Source organism: Phyllobates terribilis, unplaced genomic scaffold, assembly GCF_046119375.1.
Source record: "Phyllobates terribilis strain yellow unplaced genomic scaffold, ASM4611937v1 Scaffold_1__5_contigs__length_1240528914, whole genome shotgun sequence".
Classification (NCBI taxonomy): domain Eukaryota; kingdom Metazoa; phylum Chordata; class Amphibia; order Anura; family Dendrobatidae; genus Phyllobates; species Phyllobates terribilis.
The window spans coordinates 1,074,458,085-1,074,485,447 of NW_027362761.1; the positions used below are offsets into that span (position 1 = coordinate 1,074,458,085).

The following is a 27,363-nucleotide window of genomic DNA, read 5'->3' on the forward strand; positions in this document are numbered from 1 at the left end:
TCTTAGTGTGACGGGGGCTTTAGTTCAGCTCTCCAGCTGTATAAGGGGCTCGCCGTATGGGAGAACCAACAGGGTTGCTTGAATATTGGCTAAAAATAATACAACCCTTCTCTTGCATTTGGTACCTTTACCCTGTATATCTAATCTTTTGAGCTTATGTGGAAGCTTCTACCTGCACCTACTAAAGTGATTTGTCCAACTGTTTGTATTTTCCAGATCATCGGCAGTCCGTCCCCCTCATCCCTATTCAAGCACATAGTACCAATGATGCGTTCTGAGAGCATGGAAATCACAGAATCTCTTGTTCTGGGCCTTGGCAGGACCAACCCTGGAGCTTTTAGGTAAGGAGGACGCCCGATCCAGTACTTATTTCAGTGGCTTCTTATTTCATGCTTGTGATGTTTCCTTGTATTGGGCTCCAAGGCATAATGCTGGATTTCAATAAAAGTTCCCTTGTTTCCCTATGTTCTCAAAAATAATGCCACTCTTGTCTATGGGCTGTTTCTGGTGTTGCAGGATATCACCACTCACATTAAAAAGATTAAACTGCAATACCAAACACTGCCCATGAACCTGAGAATTGGAGAAAAACAAGCTTATAATGTTGTGTACAGTCTCATGAAGGGAAAGTACTCCCCGAAACGCGTTAGTGAAGCTCCAAATACTGGAATAGATTTTGCTGCACAGCCCTCTGTTCAATGACATTTTTATATACCTAAAATCACAAAATCACTGCTAATGACAAGTCTGAGTGTAAGCTTTCCCTGTTATTTGTTACACTGGAGAGTAGATTTTGGGTAAACTCTAGTGATGAGTGAGTATGTTCTGTCCGAGTATGCTCGGGCCGAGCTCCGAGTATTTACAGCTGCTCGGTGATATGGTTGAATCGCTCCCGTGTGCATGATTTGCAACTGTTTGGCAGCTTTAATATATGTGAGGAATGTGTAAGAAATAGACATTCCTCACATGTATTAAAGCTGTCGAACAGTTTCAAATCATGCACACGGGAGCGATTCAAACAGATCAACGAGCAGCTGTAACCACTTGGTGCTTGACCGAACATACTCGCCGAAAGGGTTAATAGAACATACTCGCTCATCACTAGTAAACTCCAGTGTCGCCTGCCGCAACAGCTGTTTTCACGACAGGTGTCTAAGATGACTGTATGTTGTTTGTATCCAGGGAATTAATTGAGGAGTTGCACCCCATCATTAAAGAAGCACTTGATAGGAGACCAGAGGTAATTATATTATATTATATTTCACTGTCATATTGTGTTTCCTGCTGCGATTACTTTATTTTCCTCTTTTGCATGCCAAATGAATGAACACTGAATATAATTACCTAGTATAATGAAAAAAGTCGTATGCACAGCCTAGAACTGATAAAAAAAAAAAAAAAATTGCACTTTTAGTTACTAGAATTATTTCACCGATAACCCTCTTTTTGAAAACTAATTATTGGCCAAAAAAATTATATAAAATTTAAATATACCTGTCTAACTTTGGATAGGTCCTCAGAATCAGATGGGTGGGCGTCAGACTCCAGCAAGCTCCTCGCCCCTTTAATTGTAACCAGGCACAGGAGCATACACCTGATGATGGTTATACCTGATACTCCAGCTCACTGTTGATCCATTTATCTTCAATACCAGGCGCAGCCGCTACCAGTTGTGATTGGCGCTATGCCTGGTATGCAATGAAGGGGGCACAGCGTTTACTGGACTTGGACCCCCACTGATATGTTTTGTCATCTGGGTTACTGTGTTCTGGAAAATCCCTTTTAAATATTCAACAAAATGTAATTTCCCTGTTAATTAATCTTTTTATTTCAACAGAATATGAAGCGGCGCAGGCGTCGAGATATTTTACGAGTGCAGCTGGTCCGTATATTTGAACTGCTGGCAGATGCTGGTGTGATTAGTCACAGGTAGGTTATACAAAGAAAAGCCCAAACTATCAGCTCACCATAGTGGTCATTAATACCGGAATGCAAAATCAATGCACGGAAAAAACACTGGACCAGCACCAGCCGTGCAACCACAAGAAACAAAAGAAAATCCAGCACCGAAAAAAATCTGTATAAAAAATAGAAAATGTATTGGTCCTTATTAAGAGAAAAATACATAAAGGACATAATTAACAAAAATTGAGAACTTTACTTTCTTGTTGTGCAGACTCCACGTTAGTGCTGGTAGAATTATTCTCCTATATATGTTGCATGCAGCATGGTTGAGCAGGAGTCTCATCTTTGCTTTCTCTTAGTGCAAGTGGAGGCCTTGATAATGAGACCCATTCCCTGAATAATACTCTTCTGGAATACGTGGACCTCACCCGACAGTTACTGGAAGCGGAGAACGAGAAGGACTCTGACACACTGAAAGACATCCGATGCCATTTTAGTGCCTTAGTGGCGAACATCATTCAGAACGTTCCAGGTATTCCCTGCCCTCCCTCATATATAACCAGTTACCATACAGAGCAGAACACCTTTGTCTAAATATTCTGCTGGAATAAATGTACCGAATTGAAGCACATTGCCTTGTACCAAATACATGTACTGCAGTTATTTGGGAACACGTTCGGTTCACATCTGCCTTTGTATTTCCTAATTGCTGTTCCATCATAGAATTAGAAAACTGACAATACATGACGTCAGTGAGGTTTTCGTTATAGGGTACTGTGTTTTTTTTTTCCAAGCAACTTGGGTTCCTCTGATGCAGATGTGATCCTTGTAATTGTAAAATAATTGCCATGTGCAACAGTGAGCAAAGGGTGCTGAAAAAGGCTCATAATCCTATCATTAAGAGCGCGGTGGCACTCGAAATGCGTAGGCCTAATGCTATCTTTTTTCTTGTTTTTAGAGAATTCAAATAAATGATGTTTTTTAATATTTTTTCATTTGTTTCTCTAAAAAAAAGATTTTTGCGGTAGCTTATCTTTTTTTTGCCTTTTTTTCGCTCTACTGGATCCTAGCGCCTTCTGCACCTTGGCATTGACTTCTCCACATTTACATTCTGTGTTATGAGCGTGTCACCAGAATCCACCAATATTACTACAGTTTGTGTCTGGTGTCGCCAGAATACAGGTTGCTGTAGAAAAAAGTTTCTTCAGGGAATTTGTACTTTTTGGAGAGATCTTGTGCAGGCTGAGATGCTGATGTAAAGAATATACTAGGACATGTTCTGTTTGTTTCCAGTGCACCAGAGAAGAAGTATTTTTCCTCAGCAGAGCCTGCGCCATAGCCTCTTCATGTTATTCAGCCATTGGGCCGGACCGTTCAGCATAATGTTCACCCCGCTGGACAGATACAGTGATCGGAATATGCAGATAAACCGCCATCAGTACTGTGCACTGAAGGTAATCAGCTCTTCAATATTATATACTGTCATCATAACCATGGAAGAGGATATACATCCGCTAAATGGGAATATTCTGTTCTGTATGTTAGTGCCGCACGGCAGACATCCATACAGGTGACTGGCCTCCATCATATTTAATTTCCGCCCCATACCCTCTGCCATCAAGCCTATGTCTAAATGCTCCAATACCCAAACCTGATGAGTGCTTTATTCCAGGAGCTGGCATGAATGCACTTTTCGTTAGCCACTTACATCCAGTATTTCTTGTTTTTTTTGAAGGTCAGAATTGCGTACCAATTAACGAATTAAAGTTGCACTCTGTAACGCTGTAGTTTGCAAACATGGAATACATGAAATTGGAATTGCATTTCTGCACTAGAACAAAAGTTAAAATGAAGATACTTGGCGCATAAGTTGGCCAATTCATGTGTTCCCAGTAGCCAACGACAAGGCGACCTTCTTTGCTGGGAACCTAATCTAATATGATACCTCTCCTTGGCTGATAGCCTACATTTATAAGGGTAGGTAGGATCGAGCTGTGATTAAAACAGTCATAAGCTGATGGGGGAGTTCTCAAATAGAGAGCCTATGTATACAAAAATCAAAGACTGACCGTCACTTCCAAACTAAAAAATAGGTGCAAGCTAAGAGAGCCACATCCATATGTTATGCAGGTGGCCCGCTTATCTTGCACCTGTTCACACCTGCTTTTCTGTTTGGAAGTGACTGTCAGTCTTTGATATTAGAATGGCATAGCATGCTGTGGCATTTAAGGATAAAAAAAGGGTAGATCATAAAAACCTGACGGACTCCTTTTCAAATTAAGGAAAGTAGAAAAAAAGATTGACTGATCACCGAGGTGTCAAACGCATCATGACAGAGTCTAACAGATCCATTATATGCTCCATATATCCTGTAACAACGGAAGACGTGCCAGTGTGAACAGAGCCCTTCACCTACTTTTAGTATTAATGAGAATATTGATGACCTATAGTTCGGGTACAGCATCAGAGCAGTGTTGGCCCCACGATTAGCACGCTGCCTCTTCAGCGTTCACATTGCTTTAGCTACTTAATGCATAGCTGGACTCCCACCAAGCTGATAGCGCAGACTTCCTATTTTTCAAAGAGATCTGGTCTGATTCAATGGATTTGTTACCAGCTCCAGCTTTCAGTCATTTCCCCCTTTGCCCTGCCATATACGCTGCTGCTGACCAGTATGAAAAGCTTTTCCATCCGAGAGAGGATTAAGTAGATAAATTGTAGGAGCACATCTGTTTCTAGGTCATTGCTCAGAATAACCATAAAAGGTGCCTGGATCACAACCCCACCGATCTTGTTTTCTGCAGAAGATAATCTCTCTGTATTTATAACCCCGAACACATCGACTTCTATTTAGTTGAACGTAACAGATTACTTCCTTTATTAAGCTCTGGACTGCCGCACGGTCAGCTATTGCAGATGTCTGTAGCCTGCACTAGGCTATTAAGTGTTTATGTATACACGACTAATGTGTGGTGTTAAATATTTGAGTTATTGTTTTCCTATCAGTGTACAACTTAAATAATAGTGACTAAATGTCAGATATCCTCTTTAAAGAGAACCTGTCATCACAATTTTATACCCCAAACTAATGACAAGTACAGTTGTGCTCAAAAGTTTACATACCCCGGCTGAATTTTTCCTTTCTTGGCCTTGTTTCAAAGAATATGAATGATAACAAAAAAAACGTTTTCTCCGCTCATGGTTATTGGTTGGGTGAAGCCATTTAACTACTGTTTTTCTCTTTTTAAATCTTAATGACAACCAAAAAATCTAAATGACCCTGATCAAAAGCTCACATACCCTGGTGATTTTGGCCGGATAACATGCACAGAATTTGACACAAATGGGTTTGAATGGATACTAATGGTAACATTCTCACCTGTGACCTGTTTGCTTGTAATCAGTGTGTGTGCATAAAAGCTGAGTGAGTTTCTGGGATCTAGACAGACTCTTGCATCTTTCATCCAGCCACTGACGTTTCTGGATTGTAAGTCATGGGGAAAGCAAAAGAATTGTCAATGGATCTACGGGAAAAGGTAGTTGAACTGTATAACACAGGAAAGGGATACAAAAAAATAACCAAGGAATTGATCATGCCAGTCAGCAGCTTTCAAACTGTGATTAACAAATGGAAAATCAGGGGCTCTGTAAAAACCAAACCACGGTCAGGTAGACCAGCAAAAATTTCGGCCACAACTGCCAGAAAAATTGTTCGGGATGCAAAGAAAAACCCCAAAATAACTTCAGCTGAAATTCAGGACTCTCTGAAAACTAGCAGTGTGGCTGTTTCAAGATGCACAATAAGGAGGCACTTGAAGAAAAATGGGCTGCTTGGTCGAATTGCCAGAAGAAAGCCATTACTGCGCAAATGCCACAAAGTATCTCGCCTACAATACGGCAAACAGCACAGAGACCAGCCTCAAAACTTCTGGAACAAGGTAATTTGGAGTGATGAGACCAAAATTGAACTTTTTGGCCACAACCATAAACGTTACATTTGGAGAGAGGTCAACAAGGCCTATGATGAAAGGAACACCATTCCTACAGTAAAGCACGGAGGTGGATCGCTGATGTTTTGGGAATGTGTGAGCTACAAAGGCATAGGAAACTTGGTAAAAGTCGAAGGAAAGATGAATGCAGCACGTTATCAGCTAATACTGGAGGCAAATTTGCACTCCTCAGCCCGGAAGCTGCGCATGTGATGTACTTGGACGTTCCAACATGACAACGATCCAAAACACAAGGCCAAGTCGACCTGTCATTGGCTATAGCAGAATAAAGTGAAGGTTCTGGAGTGGCCATCTCAGTCTCAATTGACCTCAATATCATTGAGCCACTCTGCGGAGATCTCAAGCTCGCAGTTCATGCTAGACAGCCCAGGAATTTACAGGAACTGGAGGCTTTTTGCCAAGAAGAATGGGCTGCTTTACCATCTGAGAAAATAAAGAACCTCATCCACAACTACCACAAAAGACTTCAAGCTGTCATTGATGTTAGAGGGGGCAATACACGGTATTAAGAACTGGGGTATGTGAACTTTTGATCAGGGTCATTTGAATGTTTTTGGTTGTCATTAAGATTTAAAAAGAGAAAACACAGTAGTTTGATAATAAATGGCTTCACCCAACCAATAACCATGAGTGGAGAAAGTTTTTCGGTTATCATTCATATTCTCTGAAACAAGGCCAATAAAAGAGAAATTCTGCCGGGGTATGTAAACTTTTGAGCACAACTGTATATAAAGGTGCTTTAATGTTGATTAAATCCTTACCATGCTTGTAGAAATCAGTTTTGCTGTTTCAGAGAAATCCATAGTTGAAAATATATGCTAATTAATTGCAAGTTCAGTGTGCGGGCTCTGCACTTACAGCTCTCCTGCCTCACCATCTATTCCCTGCCCACTGTCTGCCTCCTGTCTTTGACTGATGGCTCACATTACACTTACAGCTCTCCTGCCTGTCTGCCTTCTGTCTGACTGATGGCTCACACTGACCTTATAGCTCTCCTACCTCTCTCCCTATTCTCTGCCCTCTGTCTACCTCCTGTCTCTGACTGATGGCTCACACTGACCGTACAGCTCTCCTGCCTCTCTTCCTATTCTCTGCACACTGTCTGCCTCCTGTCTCTGACTGATGACTCACACTGACCGTACAGCTCTCCTGCCTCTCTCCCTATTCTCTGCCCTCTGTCTACCTCGTGTCTCTGACTGATGACTCACACTGACCTTACAGCTATCCTGCCTCTCTCCCTATTCTCTGCCCTCTGTCTGCCTCCTGTCTCTGACTGATGACTCACACGGACCGTACAGCTCTCCTGCCTCTCTCCCTATTCTCTGCCCTCTGTCTACCTCGTGTCTCTGACTGATGACTCACACTGACAGTACAGCTCTCCTGCCTCTCTCCCTATTCCCTGCCCTCTGTCTGCCTCCTGTCTCTGACTGATGACTCACACTGACCGTACATCTCTCCTGCCCTCTCTTCCTATTCTCTGCACACTATCTGCCTCCTGTCTCTGACTGATGACTCACACTGACCGTACAGCTCTCCTGCCTCTCTTCCTATTCTCTGCACACTATCTGCCTCCTGTCTCTGACTGATGACTCACACTGACCGTACAGCTCTCCTGCCTCTCTCCCTATTCTCTGCCCTCTGTCTGCCTCCTGTCTGACTGATGGCTCATACTGCACTTGCAGCTTTTCTGCCTCTCTCCCTATTCCCTGCCCTCTGTCTGTCTCCAGCCGGATTCTCAATTTATCTCAATCTCTAACACGCGGTTCGAGCAGCATGCATCTAATGACGGCTTCCATTTAAACCTACTATGACTTTCCCACTACTTTCTAACCAGAAAAGAGATTTGATGTTACCTGGGTTGCAACTCTGAAGCCCCATTTATTTTATCCTATCGAATAAAAAGTAGAGCAGGATCGTCATAACTTTTGCTTTCTAGCTGTTCAGCGTATTTTACAATGAATGTTAACACATTGTTTAACGTGCCCTGCTGTTCCTTTCCCCAAGTTGTAAATGTCTCTGACATTATGCTGTAGATTGGCTGTGCTTGGATGCACTTGTTATCTCATTATTTTAGGTAAATGTAGTGAAAACCGTCATAAAGTGTTCCTTTTATGTTCCAATCTGTTTATGGCCCATTGACAGTGTTCTTTATAAGCTGGAATATACCCAGCCCACAGAACAGCAGATCCTACTTTAGCAGAAAGCTACGGTCTCTTCTGATGTCTCAGCTGCAGTTTGCCATGCGAATTCATGAATTTTAATGGAAAAGATTTCTTTCTGATTAGACAAAAACTGATTTTATTTTTGGAAGCCTGTAAGAAACACACCCGTCCCATCACAAGGCATTTCGGGGGCAGTATCATACTATGGGGATTTGACTATGTGGTGGCTCTAGAAAAGTAAAAGGAATGTGTAAGTGCAGTGTCCTAAGATGGGAATAATGGAATTATATATTTTTCATGTTTTTCTTATAATTATCTTATTATTTTAGCCTATTGGTAGAATGGGGGTCCCACAGTCCCTTTTCTTTAAGCTGATGTGGCCACTTACAGAAGGAAACCAAATAGCACAGTGGTCCTCTATTGAAGTGCATGGGAGTTGCGATAAAGACATGCAAGTCATAGAAAGTTCAATAAGATGATCCACATTTTTCTTATATGTAAATGAGCTGCTAAAATCTATGGGCCGGACACTGATCTCCCTGATAATCTGCCTTCAGAGATTATTGTGAATGAAAGGAGACGTTACCAGTGTGAGACATGTAATGTCTGAGTCTGCTCTCCTGATCTACATGTCTCACACTGGTAACGCTTCCTTTCGTGTATAATAGTCTCTGGAAGCAGAGCCTCAGGGAGATCTATGTCCGGCCCATAGATCCTAACAGCTCATTTACATATAAAAAGAACATGGATTTTTCTGGAGTAAGACATCGGGTCGCAGATATCATTGTATCATTTTGTTCATCTTCCTATACATTCCCATATAGACAACTTAGTGGGGGTGATCCTGCTGACAGATTCCCTTTTAATAATTGTAATGAATGATCATCACTTGGGCATTTCGGACTCTTATTGCCACATAATAAAATATGGTGATCCTAGGCAAATAAGTATTTTCTACATGCTCTAGAGATCACTTGCCAGTGTGTATGTGATGGCTGGTCCTGATACAACGTGATAATTGCTCTTTAAGTAGAATCAGAATATTGTTGAAATGTGGTGAATGTAGTTGCTCTCGGTAGGGTTGGGCCGATTAATGAAAGGTAATTATGACATACATTAATGGACAGCGTATTACCTCTCAGTCCCACATCTGGTTACTGGACATGTAAATGGCCTGACAGCCTGCACACACGGCTGGAGACGTGGGATGTGTAGACTTTTATTTAGTTATTATATTTTATCCCCAGAGCTGCAGCAAAATACTAACTCCTCTATAGATTAACCACTACATTCCTAGGGATTGGTGACGTCTAATAATTTGTATTGGATATAGAAAATATTTAAAACAGAGACAATAGGTCGTGAGAAAAGAAACGCTATAATATAAAAATCTATAACAAGCATAATTGTAAAACACTGACTAGTAGAGATGAGTGGATCGATTTGTGGGACTCTAGTCCAGTTTCCAAGTCTGTGGCACCTAGCATCTATATGACAGACTTGCAAATCTCTTTTACCTTCCACAGTCACTGGCGTGGCCTTTGGTTTGTCAGGGCTCCCTGGCGTGGCCTTTGGTTTGTCAGGGCTCCCTGGCGTGGCCTTTGGTTTGTCAGGGCTCCCTGGCGTGGCCTTTGGTTTGTCAGGGCTCCCTGGCGTGGCCTTTGGTTTGTCAGGGCTCCCTGGCGTGGCCTTTGGTTTGTCAGGGCTCCCTGGCGTGGCCTTTTGGTTTGTCAGGGCTCCCTGGCGTGGCCTTTTGGTTTGTCAGGGCTCCCTGGCGTGGCCTTTTGGTTTGTCAGGGCTCCCTGGCGTGGCCTTTTGGTTTGTCAGGGCTCCCTGGCGTGGCCTTTTGGTTTGTCAGGGCTCCCTGGCGTGGCCTTTTGGTTTGTCAGGGCTCCCTGGCGTGGCCTTTTGGTTTGTCAGGGCTCCCTGGCGTGGCCTTTTGGTTTGTCAGGGCTCCCTGGCGTGGCCTTTTGGTTTGTCAGGGCTCCCTGGCGTGGCCTTTTGGTTTGTCAGGGCTCCCTGGCGTGGCCTTTTGGTTTGTCAGGGCTCCCTGGCGTGGCCTTTTGGTTTGTCAGGGCTCCCTGGCGTGGCCTTTTGGTTTGTCAGGGCTCCCTGGCGTGGCCTTTTGGTTTGTCAGGGCTCCCTGGCGTGGCCTTTTGGTTTGTCAGGGCTCCCTGGCGTGGCCTTTTGGTTTGTCAGGGCTCCCTGGCGTGGCCTTTTGGTTTGTCAGGGCTCCCTGGCGTGGCCTTTGGTTTGTCAGGACTAGCCCTGGCTGATCAGAAGCCAGTCCAGAAGATAAGAGATTCGTGGGCCTCTGATGTAGCTGCTAGGTGCCACTGACCTCGGTTCTGCATATCGATTGGTTGATCTCCCCTGACTAGCCATGAGGCTGCCTGAAGCGTAGGTAGATTCCTGACTTGTGATGACCTCTTTTGCAGGCAATGTCGGCTGTTCTCTGCTGCGGCCCCGTTGCAGATAATGTGGGGCTTTCATCAGATGGGTATCTGTATAAATGGCTGGATAACATCCTGGATTCACATGACAAAAAGGTAATGTACATTGTTGCTTAAATGCTGTTTTTGCAGCTGTTCCTCTTGCATTACTTCCACTACTCCCCGTGGTCTACATCTTCAGGAGGTTGTTTCATCCAGACAATGGCCTCACTACAAACAGCTGCCTCAGCGATAACTGCGGACCCTCGGGGTCTCCAGAAAGTATTGTCTGGCTACATTTCAAGTGTAGTATTATGTGTCATGTAACTACGTGGATGGCCAGGATGAGAGCAGCTCTTTTTTAACACACGGGGTGTTTATCTTCATGAGACAATTTCTTTAATGCACAGCGTAAACTCAACATCCTTATCAGGTGGCCCACTATATTAATAATTATGGGGTCACTAGTAGTTTTTTTTTTTCCATGAGGTGCACTTTAAGGGATGTTTTCCCAGTTCACATATAGAATCTAGTTGCTTAAAAAGTTACCCTGTAAAGTACATTGCCATTCTTGTTTATCTTCTGTTACTAGAGCCTGAATTGTAGCCCAGAGTTGAAATCTCTCAGCAGTCCTGTAGCCAGTCACTTAAGTTGGCTATATCCATTCCATAGCTGTCGTCTGAATGCTTTGTCGCCCGACAGCTATTTCTCCTGACCCTCCGCACACTTGTCTTGGTTGAGCAAGCATGTATTCTCGATGACTAGAGAAGAATCTGCTACCAGAGGCCTTATGTGCACTGAGGACCAGGCATGTTAATATAGAACACGCCTGATCCTTCCTTGCTCTGGCATCATCTCGATCTCGCGTGGCTGAGCGCCACTTGTCCCTCTAAGAAGCCCTCTGGCATCATCTGTCAGGGAACAGTGTGCACACTGCTATACACATAAGTTAGTTGGCCAGGTGGCACCTTGAAAGGCTAGATCATCTAGATCTGGTTTGTGAAGGTCCAACACTGCACCTCCACAGATCAGTTGTTATATCCTCTGGCAGCAGATGGACCTAATCACTGAAAGGAGCAGAACAGCAAAGCTCCGTTCAGTGTTTATCGGCCACAACTGAGGACTGTAGATCATCTTTTCTGTTCAGTTTGGTCCTCCATGAGATATGTCCTCAATATCAGATCGGTGGACATATGACACCCAGCACCGATTCTCAGCCGCTAAATGTTGTATGGAGCAGTGTGCAATTTTCTATGCCCTACACAGTCCTGGAGTGTTGGTGGGATCTGTCGATGATGGTTACTACCACAATGGAGCTAATCTGTATCCAGCACTATATGGGTTGTCTTGTGCATGAAGGAAATGAAGAGTTGTTCAATTTTTTTGTAAAAATTAATTAAGAACATAAGCCAAGTTTATAATTTTTTTTGTATACCCTCAATTAATCATGGCAGAAGAAACCTATCTGCACCCAAAGGTTTACACCTCTGAGTTCTTGTCTCCACCCATTGTGTCTCCCTGAATGTAGTTCTTTGAGATGCTCCACTATGCATTCATGATTAAGGGTCGTATTTCATTGGCTTTGTCTTTTCAGGTCCATCAGTTGGGGTGTGAAGCGGTCATGCTTTTGCTAGAACTGAATCCAGACCAGAGCAACCTCATCTACTGGGCGGTGGACCGCTGCTATACTGGCTCCAAGAGGGTGGCTTCTGGCTGCTTCAAAGCCATAGCCAGTGTTTTCCAGAACAGGTATTCCTGATGTTCTGTGTGCCTGGTTGTGTATACACGTAATACAGAGCGGGCATGTCACATAGTATGCAGAGCTCGCACAGCCTCTCCTGTGATCATAATGTTCAGTGCAATCTCTGTAATTTGTCCCCAGGGATTACCAGTGTGACACAGTTACCCTCCTTAATCTGATCCTGTTTAAGGCGGCTGACTCTGCCAGGGATATCTATGAAGTTGCAATGCAGTTATTGCAGGTTTGTGCACTTTGTTTATTGAAGTATACAAGTGTAAAGTCCAATAAGGAAGCAATGAGCAATTTCTATCATTCATGAAGGACTGCCTTCCATTCACGGGCTTTCTCAGGGAGAGCATATCGCTGCGACCTTGCTGTATGGCGTGAGCACGCTCATAAAACGGCAAGAACGATACAACACCTTATAGTAAAGTTACATTTTAAAAACCGTACTGTCATTTTTTTTTTTTTAAGAGAAAAAAAAATGTATGGGACCTTTATTTAGCTGGGCACTTCTCCATGTCATTTTTTGCCAACAGTAGCATTGAAAATCGATACTTGCAAGTAACAAATAGTAATAAAATGATAACATTACATTAAAATCTAAAGAATTCAGCTCTGATTAATATTCTGCCCCCTCTCTGCACTCATCTTTTAAAATGGATTTTTCAATAAATTTCACAACACAAACTGTTTATATTGTAAATTAATCTCTTTGACCCAGTGAGTCTGATGTACTTACTATCCAATGAGATTGACTATATAATCCTGATAATAAAATTAACCTTTAATGAGTCCAGCTATAAAGAGTTAGATAGGACTTGAGTCTGTGTGTATTCAGACTTTGCCCACCCAGCTCTACAAACAGCTGCAGCCTGTACTGAGCATTGAGAGATCTTAGCTGTAGCAGGGAGGAGGGACACTGAGGAATTGTCTATCAGGCTGGGTGGCCGGAGATTTAGTGGAGGGCACTTATTTTGACATGGATTTTCACAGTTAGTACACATGCATAATCGGGTTACGTTAGCTGTATTGTAAAATCAGGAGAAAAATACACTTTGATGCTACTTTTTATGAATTAAATAGAACAATAACGCTTTGGTGTGAAGTGTTGTTTTGTCTTTCTTTTAATATAGAAACATCATAGAAGCAATTTTATGATTCCTAATGATTTTTAGCTGGTTTAGTACTGCAGTTATGTCTGTGAATTGGTAATATCTGAACTTACAATCTATGCTAATAGTTATATCCATTGACTGCAGATTCTGGAACCGAAGATGTTTCGCTATGCTCACAAATTGGAAGTGCACAGGACGGATGGAATATTGGGTCACCCATCTCCATTACCACATTTGTACTCCGTATCTTACTACCAGCTCTCTGAAGAATTGGCTCGCACCTACCCAGAGCTAACACTTGCTATTTTCTCAGGTATATTGTGTAGCTTGTCTGTCAAGGGGCATTATTCCACAAAGGACACGTCTCTTACCCAGAAGATAGGTGACTGTAACTTGTGTGGCACCTCTCTATTCAGTGTCTGTGGAACTGATGTTGTACATCTGATTACAGCACTCGGTTGTCCCTTGGCATTGAATATAGCTGCAGAGCACATATACCCACTGCGCCATTAAAACTTGGTGCACTTTTGCAGTCAGGAGATATGAAGGTCTCTGAAACCCCATTCTAGTGCTCTAAGGGGGCCCAGCTGTGCTGTCCTCAGTGATCAGACAGTTATCACTCATCCCCTAGCTGAGTGCTAAACATCAGTTCTGGGACAACATCTAAAACCCAATATGATATGCACAGCAGTGAATTGATTCCCCCTTGCATGGCTTTTTACTCTTCCCCCATTCCTTTGTATATTTCGGTAAGGATCTCCAGAATCTTCTATGTCTTCTCCGTTTGGTCAAGCGTCTTCGGTGTATTATACACTCTTTTGTTAGGGTGGAAACTTCAATGTGGTAAGAAATGAATATGGAGATTATGAATTATTTTCGTTATGTTTTGTGTAAGAAAAAATGTAATACAGCTATGTGCAAAATAGCCGTTTAACATCCATCATTAATGTGTTTAATTACTGTTTTTGGCAGAAAAGATCATACAACATGGGGGAAAAATTCATTAATAGGTGTAGGCGAGTAATGGACAATAAACAGTTATGACATGCGCGCAGCTAATCGGGTGTAATTAACTCATTTAATGAAAGGGGGGCTGTTGTAATTAATAGCTGTGCGGAGTTTAATTTGTGAGGTCCTTCGTTCTGTGAAGAAACAGGTGTCAATTATGGCTGTTCTTTAAAGAAGGAGGACAGCAAATGTTCTATCTGCGCAGCCCTTGCTCAGTGAGTAAAATGGGTCGTTCCAGACATTGTACTGAAGGAGAAAGAACTTTGATCAAGAAGCGGTGCAGAAAATAATTAGCTGCAACACTGAATTCAAACCACAGTACACTGTGAAGACTGTAAAACGTGGAGGTGCAAGCATAGTGGTTTGGGGATGTTTCTCATACTATGGAGTTGGGCCCATTTATCACATACCAGGCACCATGGATCAGTTTGAAAATATCAAAATACTGGAAGAAGTCATGTTGTCTTATGCTGAAGAAGAAATTCCCTTCAAATGGGTTTTTCAGCAGGACAATGACCCCAAACACACCAGCAAGCAGGCAACATCCTGGTCCCAGACCAACAAGATTGATGTTATGAAGTGGTCACCCAATCCTCAGACTTCAATCTGATTGTGAATTTGTGGAGTGACATCAAAAATGCTGTTTTTGATACAAAACCTAAGAATGCAAAAGAACTGTGGAATGTAGTGCAGTCAGCTGGGGCTGGAATATCTGCTTGCAGATGTTAGGTGACTCCATTTACAGATGTAAAGCAGTTATCAGAAATAAAGGTTATACAACTTAATTTTAGTACAGTGATTAACAGAAAAGCGAAGTCTGGAAACACATTTCAGTTTATACCATAAATAATCCAGTTTGTAAATGGAAATTCAGACACTGCTATTTTTTTGGAGCAGCCAATTATTAGTATTTCTTCATTTTCAGTTTAAAATGGATATTTTGTTGATGTTTTCATTTGGAGTTGAATGTGCAGCTCCCAATGCCTTTGTGTATGTGGACATAAATGCTATTATGAGGATTGAGCTTTTTCTCCGTTGTCTTAGGCTATGTTCACACTAGGCGTTTTTTTCCTGCAGCAAAACCTGATCTCTTGGCAGGAAAGAAGCTGCGTCAAAACCGCAGTTTTTTGGTGTGTTTTTAGGGATACCAAAGTTCAGCTTTGCTTCCACCAAAAAAGCATGAACACAGGTCACCAATGCATGACATATGTGAAACCATATTAACCAGAATTACAAATGTAACAGTGGGGGGAGGTGAATTGTTCAAGAATAGTTTATCTAAGAGATTGGCAGTGCATTGAGTTTGTAGGACACTATTTTTTTTACACTATGGTCTGCCATTGAGTTGCTCAGAGATTGTTCAATTTCACACCTTCATGGGCCACAGGTATTGTTCAATCTCACACGTAGGTGAGCCAATGTTTACACTGTACAAATCACTAATTTAATTAAACTGTCCTAATCCCAACTGCCATCTCAGTGACCAAGACAAGATGGTAAAATAAATCAGTTTCACATACTGTTGTACTTGCTTTTTTTCACTAAAAACACCGCCAAACCTGTGAAGAAGTGACATGCTATATTGTGCAAAAAAACATGCAAAGCACAAATTACTGATGACACGAAAACCAATGTTTGTGCATGAGATTTCTGAAATCTCATAGACTTTGCTGCTACTGTAAAAACCAGCTGAAAATTTGCATAAAAAATGCATAAAAAAAACCGCCTAGTGTCAACATAGCCTTAAACACACAGCTATTATTTTGCACATAACTGTAGAACATGTCACCATGGGCGGGACCCATGAGATTAAGCAGATCGGAATGATACTCGAATAAAGCTCTATGGAATCTTTCCAAAGTACCGACCAGGTCATTTACTCCTTGTTATGGACACCAATTGGGGTTATGTGACACATCAATAATGTCAATTTTAATAAATATGTCTACAACCACAATGCACTTGGTGGGGTTTTTTTGTTTGTAAGTTTTTCTACTTTTTTTTTTTTTTTTTTTTGCAGAAATCAGTCAGCGAATACAGACGGCGCACCCTGCTGGCCGCCAGGTGATGTTGCACTATTTACTTCCCTGGATGAACAACATTGAGCTGGTAGATCTGAAGCCTTTGCCTACAGTCCGCCGACATGAGGATGAAGCAGAGGAGTCTCTGCGAGACCGAGACGTGATGGTGAACAGCAGGCGCTGGCTGAGAGGAGAGGGATGGGGCTCACCTCAAGCAACGGCAATGCTCTTGAATAACTTGCTGTACATGACTGCTAAGGTAAAACATTTGCCACCATAGTAAGAATAATAATTATGCGGTAGCTGTTGAGGCGTAAGAACAACTTCATTTTTCTTTTTTTTCTTTTAGTTTTCACAAGCAGCATCAAGTATTGATGTAAATTTGAGCTCTGGGCCCACACGAGGCACGGGTGTGCTTCACACAGTCATTGGCACACGATATCCCACCAAAAGTTACATAGATCACGAAATACATTGATATTCATGTGTTTACACTCCTATTTGCCTTTCAAGCCAGACATGATATAATATGTAGATAATAAGAGTTCTCACATTCTTAATGCATCAAAGGGTCGGTCTATAAAATAAAAAAATCACCAAAATATGGACTGCTTAAATATCCCAAGAATCAATATTTTCCAATTATAGCCTTCACCTAAATGTGATCACTGTTTTTCAGTACGGCGATGAGGTGGCATGGTCAGAAATCGAAAACGTGTGGACCACCCTTGCAGATGGCTGGCCGAAGAATTTGAAAATTATTTTGCACTTTCTAATAAGCATTTGTGGTGTGAACAGTGAACCCAGCCTCTTGCCGTATGTGAGTATTTGGACTGAACCCGTCCCCCCTTTTTTTTTTATAATCACAATCATTGTTTCTTTGTAAAGTGTGAATGACTGCTGATTCACTATGTGTGGCTGTCATTATACTGTAACTCCAGTTATAGCGAAAAATGATTGTAAAGCACGAGCCTCCACTAGAAGCGCTTGACTAAATCCCTTTTATTAAAAATATTATTCTCAAAATAAGCAAGAACTGAATCTCCCAGATTGTCACCAGGGCTGTACAGTCACTTTACTCTACAGCCAGGGAGACGAAAACCTAAAAGACGGGAATGCACCACGCACCGTTCATGCTGCTAAAGAGGGCAAAATCCACAACAAAAGTGGTGGTTCAGGAAAACTATTCCAGTTCAGGCTTCTTACGCTGTGTAACTGAAGGAACACTTTAAGGAACTTTATATGAGTGCTTCTAAACATCAGAATATCATTGACCTGATTAAATCAGTTTTTATGTTGAATATGTGCGTATATATGTGTGTGCGTGTGTGTGTGTGTGTGTGTGTGTATATTATATATATCTTATCACTATTGTATTTAGAAAAGAAAATACAGAAACCTTACCATTTTCTCATTGGATATTAGGCCTTCTACTAGACTTGCACTTCTTATTTGGTACATAGGACTTTTCAGCAATCTCATTATCATCATAAGACATGATGGTCATTAGAGCCATTCTTTTGCTGGCCATGTTCCATGAGGTTGCTGAAAAGAATAGAAAGTATGTTTTAGTACTAGGGTGGGTGCTTTCACACTGCATTTTTGTCCATGTTCGTTGGTTCCGTCGAGAATTGCGTCCGAACCCCACCCGCCCCCCTCAAAACAGTTTCGATTGTATGCCGGGGCCATAGACTATAATGGTGCCGACAGAGTCAACGTGTGCACTGACTTGCATCATTTTTGGGCATATACGCCTGCTGGAGGCAGACACCCAGACATAGGCGTATATGCCCCAAAATGATGCACGTCAGAGCACATGTTGACTCTGCTGGCATCATTATAGTCTATGTATCTGTTGGCGCATACATTCAAATCCCGTTTTACAGGGGGTTTTGGACACAAGCCCCGACGGGACCAATGAACGCGGACAAAAACGCATTGTGAAAGCACCCTTAGGAATGATGGGCAGTGTGAAAATTGCAACATTTCTTTTTTTCATATTGCTATTGATATAAAAAAAATGAAAGAATTTTTTAAAAATGGCATTAGACATAAAAACCTGACCTAATCAGTAGATAATTATCTGATGACACAATCTCTTTAATCTGCCCTGTTTAAAGTTTGCATGTTGACAAATATAGATTGGACATATGGAGTATGTTCAGCCCAATCTTATTGCAGAACGTTGTTTTTAACCTTGTGTCCTTGACATTCAGGTAAAGAAGGTAATTGTGTATCTGGGCAGAGATAAGACCATGCAGCTTCTGGAGGAGCTGGTCAGTGAGCTGCAGCTTACAGACCCCGTGAGTTCTGGGGTAACGCACATGGACAGTCCTCCATATTACCGCATCACATCCAGCTATAAAATACCCTCTGTCACCTCAGGTGAGCAGACACAAATGTACCCCCCGCTGTATACAACCTACAGGACTAAATGCTTTAATACTCATTTAGATATACAATAAATGTTAGACTTCTGGTTACTGGCATAGTAAATATCTTGCAAATGAACCCCATCTTTTATGTATTTCCACAACGTAATAGTCTGTTAGTTTTGGGCAGGAGATCTGAGCCTCTGTATAAGAGGACCTCCGACCCCAGAACTAACATTGTTCCATATGATACATTCATATTTACCTGCAGTTCTTGTAAATTGTGTATTGTCCTGGTAGGAACCACATCCAGCAGCAATACTATGGTGGCCCCCACGGACGGCAGTCATGAGAACAAGCATGCAAGAGATGGCATTGAGGAGAGGTAAGCATTGCACCACTTATAGTCGCTATATATGTGTATGCCGTATTAAACCCTGGTCAGGTTTTCTTGAGATACCACCTTCTAAAGTGACAGCAAATCCTACATTTTTTTATCCAGATTGTGACATACTCCTGTGTAAAGTTGTGTAAAGATATACAATATGTATAATCATGGACAATTGCCAGATATTTCTCTTTTAAAACGGGTTACCACCCTCGATTAAAGGTGTTATCCAGGACTTATTGTTTTTGTTTTTGCAATGAGGCTAAGAATTTACCGGCATGTAGTTGCTAGCTACCTTCTGCCCTGTGACATGTCTCCTGGCTCAGGAGGCGAATCTCTGGCTTCATTTGACTTCACATCAGCAGAGCAGTTCTTTCTCTTCTGCTCTGGTCTGTTGGCGGAGTATCACTGCAGACGTCATGCTGATAGGCAGCGGGGAGCCGGCTGTCAATCAGCTGGCGTCACATCAGCAGAGCAGTTCTTTCTCTTCTGCTCTGGTCTGTTGGCGGGGTATCACTGCAGACGTCATGCTGATAGGCAGCGGGGAGCCGGCTGTCAATCAGCTGGCGTCACATCAACAGAGCAGCTCCTTCTCTTCTGCTCTGCTCTGTCGAGGGAGTGTCACTGCCGATCTCATGCTGATAGGTAGTGGGTAGCCAGCTGTCAATCAGATTGATATAGTAATACCCCATCGACAGAGCGGAGGAGAAGGAGCTGCTCTGTCAACGTGACGTCACCGGAAGCACAAGAACCGCCAGCAGGAGCGATTCGTGCCCACTCTAAGCCGGACAGATCATTGCAGGACAGAATAGGCAAGTAGTTAAGCAACTACCTGCCAGTAAGCTCTTGGCCCCATCGCAAGAAAAAAAACAAAGTCTCTGATAACCCCTTTAAATTTTTGGCAAGCTGTGCAGCAACACGCCATTAGGATTTGGCTCCATTTGCCAGTTCCAGTGGTTGTCATGTGACTGCAAGTGTGCAATTTGCACGTGTCGACTAGGGTTTCTGCAGCTTTGCTCGATAGGACATTGAGTGAAGTAGCAGAGACTAGTCGGTATGTGACCTCAAGTATGCAAATCGCACATTTGTGGTTATATGATGACCACTGTAACCGGCAAGCAGAGCCGAATCCTAACGGTGTGTTGATTGTACACGGTTAGGTTTCGGCGAGCTGCACAGCTTGCAAAAATTGAATTAAGGTTAGACAAGTACTTTTAATAAATGGAATTGGGCTATGTTGTATTTATGATTATTACCTATTTTGCTAATTATCCTGAGGTGTGAAAATGCAAGGTACCATTAAAGGAAATTTGTCAGGAGCTTTATAGGTACAATAGCAACAGCAGCACTGGGTAAGGGACAAATCTGCACATACAAACATACCTTTTTGCCTGCAGTTTGACTTGGCATTGTATAAAATTGTACTTTAACGCAATTCGAATGTGAGCTGACCAATGCTATGAGGTCCATCTCAAATGAAGCAAACGCTCTGGTTCTCTGCTGTAATCTGTGCTCAGCGCCGCTCACTGGCCTTTGATTAACTGCTCCATTTTGGTGCAATATCACAACTTCTGGCCTGAAATCTCACACATGTGCTGTGCACTGCTGGTATCACAAATGTATATATGTATACCACTGTCCCATTGTGGGCAACAGCCTCACTGAAGTGCTGCACTGCGCTACCATGCTGGGCCAGGACTTGAGATTTCAGCATAGGTTGGCTCTCTGCCTTGCGGTTGGCTCTCCTGCCCCGCGGTTGGCTCTCCTGCCCCGCGGTTGGCTCTCCTGCCCCGCGGTTGGCTCTCCTGCCCCGCGGTTGGCTCTCCTGCCCCGCGGTTGGCTCTCCTGCCCCGCGGTTGGCTCTCCTGCCCCGCGGTTGGCTCTCCTGCCCCGCGGTTGGCTCTCCGCCTTGCTGCAGCAGTACTTTTAGATTTTAGTGCAGAACTCAGCAAGGCGGAGAGTCAACCAGAGGACAGATGTTGAGCAGAGCTTACGGCGGTGTGACAGAGCACTTGTATTGGGACCACCCTCTTGGCATGTGCAAATTAAGTAAAAAATAGTTCTGCAATTCTGTGTTGATCTGCTGTCACGCCAGGTGTGAGTGAAACACAGAGGGGAAAGAGAAAGGGAACCCAGACACTAGGGAAAGGGGGAAGAGATGACCTTCTAATCTGGACTAGCGTCACCCTGTCTCCCCCTAACGTCCCTATACAGCCTCCGCAGCTGTCGCTGATCATGTGCCTTGCTGTACTATCGCTGGTGTAAGGCTATAGCTGGGGGTGGAAGGAGATGAGCACTACTCAACCTCCGCTAGCACTCTAAAGACAAAAGGGGAAGACAGCGCAAGGGAATAACAACTTGGCTTTAGAAGAACTCCAACAGGGCACACAGCCTCAAGACTCCAGAGAGGATGTGATGCTGCTTCAGCCAAGTTCCAAGCAGAAATGAGTATAACTGGCGATGCACACCTAAACACTAGGTATATATACACCCAGACTAAAGGGAGGTAGTCGCTGGGTCCTAAACACAGCCTCCTATCTAGGTAGCTGTCTGCATTGCCAAACGTGGAGATCTCCTGCAAACCACTGCAGGGCGACTGTCTGTCATCTCTGACACACCCGTGACATCTGCAGTCAGAAAGGTTTCTCTGAATTTAGCCCCTACCTGCCTGTTAAGTAAGTACTCTCTAAGCTGCTGACAGATTCCCTTTAGATTATAACGTTGTAATCCAACATCAGTAGTTATAGTTTATGTAAAATCTAGATATTTATAGATGTTTCCAAGATTACCGAAAGCAGGAGGGTAAATACACGTTTTAATGCTCTAAACGCATTCCAGAAAAATGTAAGAAAGGGGCCATTATAGAAACAAGATTACTTTTATAGGAGATGTCACATGGAAATCCTCTCGCAAGGACAGATCCTCATGCAGTTTGGGAATTACACAATTCGTGGGAATGGCAATAATATGTGTTCAGTGGAAAAGCAGATCGAGGATCACATATACAGCTTATGTTAGGATACATTAGAAAAGCTGTAAATGGCCGGTGTTACCATGGAAGGGGTATTATATATTGGTGTTAGTATTTGATTATAATCTCCTTTTTTCTCATTTATGTGAGGCTGATGTATGACAGTGTTCTTGCTTTTTTTTTTTACAGCTATGCCCATCTCGATATCTACAGTGGTCTGAACAGCAACCTAAACCGCCAGCACCACAGGCTGGAGTCGCGATACAGCAGCAGTTCTGGGGGGTCTTATGAGGAGGAGAAAAGTAATTATACCACTTATTTTTCTGGTTAATACATGCCTTTTTTACAGTCCTACAGTGTTTGATCCCAGAGGCAAAAAAAATCTCAATAACAAATATGGCAACTAGAATAAATCTAGTCAAAATGTTCTAATATACAGAAAAAAAGCTTCTATAGAGGACTTGTACCAAAGAAAACATACAGCAGTGCCTAAAAGAATCCTTACTTTCTGTAAATCAGTATTGATTTAGGATTGGAGACTCCCATGTGTCTGACAGATCAGTATACCTTTGTTGTGTTGCAGGTGACTCCATGCCATTGTTCTCCAGCTGGCGCCTAAAAGTGATGGAACACAACCGAGCCGAGCCGCTCCCCTTCCCTCCCACAGGAGGTTGCTGGTCACCCCTTGTGGACTATTTGCCAGAAACTACATCCCCTGGCACACCACTGCATCGGTACTAGTCACAGCCGTACCAGTTATATTAATTGTTCTTGTTGTGTCCCAGTCTGAATTCATGGCTGGAGTTATTTTATGTTTTTAACTACTCTTAAAATATTTTGCAGATGCAACATAGCGGTGATCCTCCTGACAGATCTGATCACTGACCATAGTGTGAAGGTGGAGTGGGGAGGCTACCTACATCTCTTACTACATGCCATCTTTATAGGTAACTCCTTGTTTTTTTACCAACATGGAATTGCATTCCTTTCACTGTTTGTATTGGATTAATATTATCTTAATTAAATCAGTGGGCTACAAAGAAATATTTATGCCATGTGTTGATTTTATTATATTTTGCTGACATCCGTGGTCTTCTTTAATTTTGGAATTGTCAACTGTGAATTTAAAGGGAGTTTCTTGTGATCATAAATAAGTAAGCCGCTTTCCAATTTACCTCTTAATAAGAATTCTCTCTGTTGTGAAGAATAGAGGGATTTTTAATTCTATAGTGAATTGCTCATTGCCTAGGTCACCGGCCACCTCTGCAGTCTTACCAGCAGTGGCCAGTCTCCTAGGCCGTGAGCGTGCACTTGCAGTCTCTTTTCTATAGCGAGTGTAAGCACTGTTCTGACGCTAGCTGGGTAACTAAATGCTGCTCTCTTCAGTGCCCCTATGCTCCTCTGATGCTGAAGAGGCCATGCTGCCTCTGCTTGTAGTATGGGAGGTTGCACCATTCAGGAGCGCTTAAGCCATCCACCGACCTGAACTGTCAGTCATTCTGGAGCGTATAGTCCCCGGCAAGCTGGAGGCCAAGGAGCTGTGCGCTACTGAACAGCAACCATGAGAAGAACCACTTATGCTTGCAATTAAGCTATGACAAAGATAATTCCCTAAAATATTCTGATTATTAGCTTCTCTCATAGTTATGGTGTGGAGTGTTCCAGCAGGGAAATTTGGCAATTTTATGACCACTCTATACAAAATATTGGGGTTTGCTTACACTGCTCGCTGTGCAGTTTTAAATGGATGCCGACTAACAACATGCTTGCCAGTCAGCAGGTATTAAAAGCCAGTTTACACTTCTGATGTGCACGGAGCGATCTGTACTAAATCGTTCAAGGCACATAGGATGCCATTCTTCTCAGCATCATGAATGCGGTCTATACAGGATGATGCGTTGGCGAAAATGATGATATTTTTTTTTGTGCAGTACAAAATTATAATTTCACTCAATGAACGAGTATTTTACTCATTCATTTGGTAAACGGTTTACAATGCCCTATTATCAGGAAATGAGCCTTCCTAGGAGCTCGTTCATGATCACCATGCAGTGTAAATGGCCCTTTAGGCTGGAATCGCACACACTGATTTTTGAGCCAAAACCAGCAGGAAGGAGACGTATCAGTCCTTCATTTATTTTTTCGATTTGTATCTGCTTCTGACTTCAAAAACCCGACACCAAAAACTTAATAATGAAATCCCAATGCATTAATGGGACTTTAATTTCTCCGAGCTCCTGTCACACTAGATGCAATAAGGGGAATTATTGTGCTTTTAGGGTGTATATTTTATTTGCTGATGAGACGTAGGTGAAGAGAAACCTCTAATTATCACTGCTAGTTTCTGATGTGTTTTGTGATTCTATTATTTGTAGGTTTCGACCACTACCATCCAGAAGTGTATGAACATTGCAAGCGTCTGCTTTTACACTTACTGATTGTGGTGGGATCTAACAGCAGTGTGCAGAGCGTGGCCTCTATCCTCCTCAGAAATAGGGAGTGCAATGAGCCTCGGGTACTGACTGTAAAAAGCAATGTCCATCTAGAGTTCTCCTTCACAGGTGAGTCGCCATCCTTTGTGTAAAACAATACACAATTGATCGGTATCGCGCACGGCACCAACTGCACCAACAGCACGTTTTCAGTTGCACAATTGAGAGACATCTCTCCTTTATTTTGTTTGCATTTTCAGGTATTAATGACTTTATTCCTGAATACCAGCCTTCCCCCATGACGGACTCAGGGCTCAGCTCAAGTTCTACCTCTTCTAGCATCAGCTTGGGGAATACAAGCTCTGCTGTTCCTCACTTGCATACGAGCATCCTCAATGAGACCGATCTCTCCGTGGAGCAGGATGAGAAAGTCAAACCCCTCATCGAGTTCATTACATCAAGGTATGCATCTTCTCATTTTGCACACTAGTATATCCATGTTTAGTAAATTACCTTACATTTTTTGGGGGGCCTTTAAAGGGGTTTTTCACTTTCTAAAAAGTGCTCCCCAAAAGGACTGCAGTCACGTAAAAGAACAAAGGACGATAGTACTCTGACTCTATGGGCCCAACACATGCTCTCCATCGCAGCGCCAGTCCCCATATTTTGGCTGCAGCAGGTAGGTCACAGCTACAGTGCATGTGACTGCTGTAACAAACCAGTGATCTCAGGGACCTTATTAATGTAGATGCCACGGAGTTCTAGGATTGGCGGAAGAGTCGAAAGATATAAATATACATAGCGCTAGCAGGACTAATGCAGTTTAAAAAATCAACTTCTAATGTACAATGGGTTCAAGACTTTTATTTTACAGAGATAGCACAAGATGAGTTCAATGTATTAAAAGCACCAGAATCTCAAAGAAACAGCCATTTCTCTACCGAGATGCACCTTGTGTTAAATGACCGCTGTGTGATCCATCCATTAATGTTCGCTTGATACTCCAGGAAAATCTTGTATTGTGGACAAGCACCCTGACATAGAACATATTAATGACATAACTAATTGGAGGGTTAAAGCACTTATTATTTTTACTATTTGCATTTTAGGAAAAGAGGACCTCTGTGGAACCATGAAGATGTGTCTGCGAAAAATCCAACAATTAAAAGCGCGGAACAACTAACAGCATTTTTAAAACACGTGGTCACTGTCTTCAAGCACTGTAGGTCAGGTACGCGTCTAACCTGAGGGTAAATCCGTCAGGGTATTCAGGCTTTCCTGCTTTTTTTTTCTTCAATAAATGACAGTAACAGTCCAGTGTCGGGGACTTTTTCTATAGTATTGGAACATACAGGAGTCATTCTCTGCCCTTTGTCAGTGATGGCAGGGTGCTGCAGGTATTACATGGATGGGGTGTATTACTACTTGTGTTTCCTTTCAGGTTTCCAGCTAGAACAACATCTGAGTGAGGTGTCGCTGCAGACGGCGCTGTCTTGCTCATCTCGCCATTATGCTGGACGGTCCTTCCAGATTTTCCGCGCCCTCAAGCAGCCTCTTTCTGCACAGACACTTTCAGATGTCCTTTCCAGATTAGTAGAAACCGTGGGGGACGCAGGGGAGGAGGCTCAGGTAACTTTTATTTAGATTTTTTTTATTTTTTGTGGTAGACTTTGTTTTCCGTACTATGCAACCATGATATGTACATGGGGCTTCACCGTTGTAAACGGGGCATTTCTTCAGCTGATCATACTGGAGCCGTAGCGTCTCATTTTGTAGCTAATATGGAAACATTTCTAATTAAAACAAATATTTTTACATGGGTACAAGGGTGAATTTACCATTGTGTTGTGGTCTTTCTTGCCACTTTGGCATGATTCATATATATAAAGGTGTATATATACACCTTTCCACACCACTTTACAGTTTACAAATCTAATTAAAAATGTTATTTAGCACTATGATATAGATGACCTGTCTCTGGGATAGGTCATAAATATCAGATCTGCAGGGGTTCGACAGCAGGTACCCCACTGATCATCTTTTAGAGAATCTGGTGGCCACCAGGTGTAAACAGTGCGCAGAGCTGGGACATCGGAGCTCCATGTATCGTGTACTGGCTATTCTCAGGTTATCTAGCACCGATCCTTAAAAAGTGAATGGGAACTGAACGGCTACTACACAGCCTAGGGAGCTGCATTGTTTTGCTTATGTACAATGTGTACTTCCGCCGGCCACGAGACTGGCTAACAGCTGACCAGTGGGGACACCAGCGGTTGCTCCCTCACAGATCTGATATTGATGACCTATCTTAAGGATAAGTCTCCAGTATCCTAATCCTGAACATTCTCCTTTTTTAATCTAAATCAACAGTTTTGTAACTTAGTAAAGTGCTTGTCTTGTACTGATCTTTAGTCACAGCCTGTGTTGTTTCCCAGAGCTGCATTCACAATTCTGCAGGTTTGCATTGGAAACCGACAACAGTCTCGTCATTAGACATATTGGGAACACTGACCACTTAGATGAGTCCATATAATGTAGCGGGACAGGTAACTTTCTCATGATTAGATTACGCTGCATCCTGCAAAGAGAACACTTCTAAAAATGCAAATCATTGCATAATCTTTGAGCAGACACTCAACGAGCCGGGGATACCTGTCCAGTTGTGAATGTGGATCATACTACAGAAGCATTGCTAGATACTGTGCTTATAAAGTGCTATAATCATACCCTGTGTACCGGTATATCCTGAATAGTGCCTAAAAAGTTACAGCAGATTAAGAAATTTGGTAAATTTGTATTATTT

The 27,363-nt window shown here is 42.7% G+C and overlaps 1 protein-coding gene across 10 annotated transcripts in view; it reads left to right on the top strand.

The window, feature by feature from the left end:
• The window catches only part of FRYL (FRY like transcription coactivator), a 298,660-nt gene that overhangs the window by 231,322 nt on the left and 39,975 nt on the right, over window positions 1–27,363 (top strand). For all 10 annotated transcript variants that reach the window (XM_073645520.1, XM_073645519.1, XM_073645521.1 and 7 more), the window contains 20 exons: window positions 217–341; window positions 1,183–1,240; window positions 1,838–1,929; window positions 2,265–2,437; window positions 3,199–3,359; window positions 10,516–10,626; window positions 12,104–12,258; window positions 12,392–12,491; window positions 13,513–13,681; window positions 16,397–16,656; window positions 17,077–17,217; window positions 18,614–18,782; window positions 19,070–19,154; window positions 22,318–22,430; window positions 22,712–22,862; window positions 22,972–23,075; window positions 24,504–24,689; window positions 24,821–25,022; window positions 25,670–25,791; window positions 26,002–26,189. In XM_073645520.1, the coding sequence (XP_073501621.1) occupies window positions 217–341; window positions 1,183–1,240; window positions 1,838–1,929; window positions 2,265–2,437; window positions 3,199–3,359; window positions 10,516–10,626; window positions 12,104–12,258; window positions 12,392–12,491; window positions 13,513–13,681; window positions 16,397–16,656; window positions 17,077–17,217; window positions 18,614–18,782; window positions 19,070–19,154; window positions 22,318–22,430; window positions 22,712–22,862; window positions 22,972–23,075; window positions 24,504–24,689; window positions 24,821–25,022; window positions 25,670–25,791; window positions 26,002–26,189 (2,865 nt within the window). The remainder of the gene's footprint in view (window positions 1–216; window positions 342–1,182; window positions 1,241–1,837; window positions 1,930–2,264; window positions 2,438–3,198; window positions 3,360–10,515; window positions 10,627–12,103; window positions 12,259–12,391; window positions 12,492–13,512; window positions 13,682–16,396; window positions 16,657–17,076; window positions 17,218–18,613; window positions 18,783–19,069; window positions 19,155–22,317; window positions 22,431–22,711; window positions 22,863–22,971; window positions 23,076–24,503; window positions 24,690–24,820; window positions 25,023–25,669; window positions 25,792–26,001; window positions 26,190–27,363) is intronic.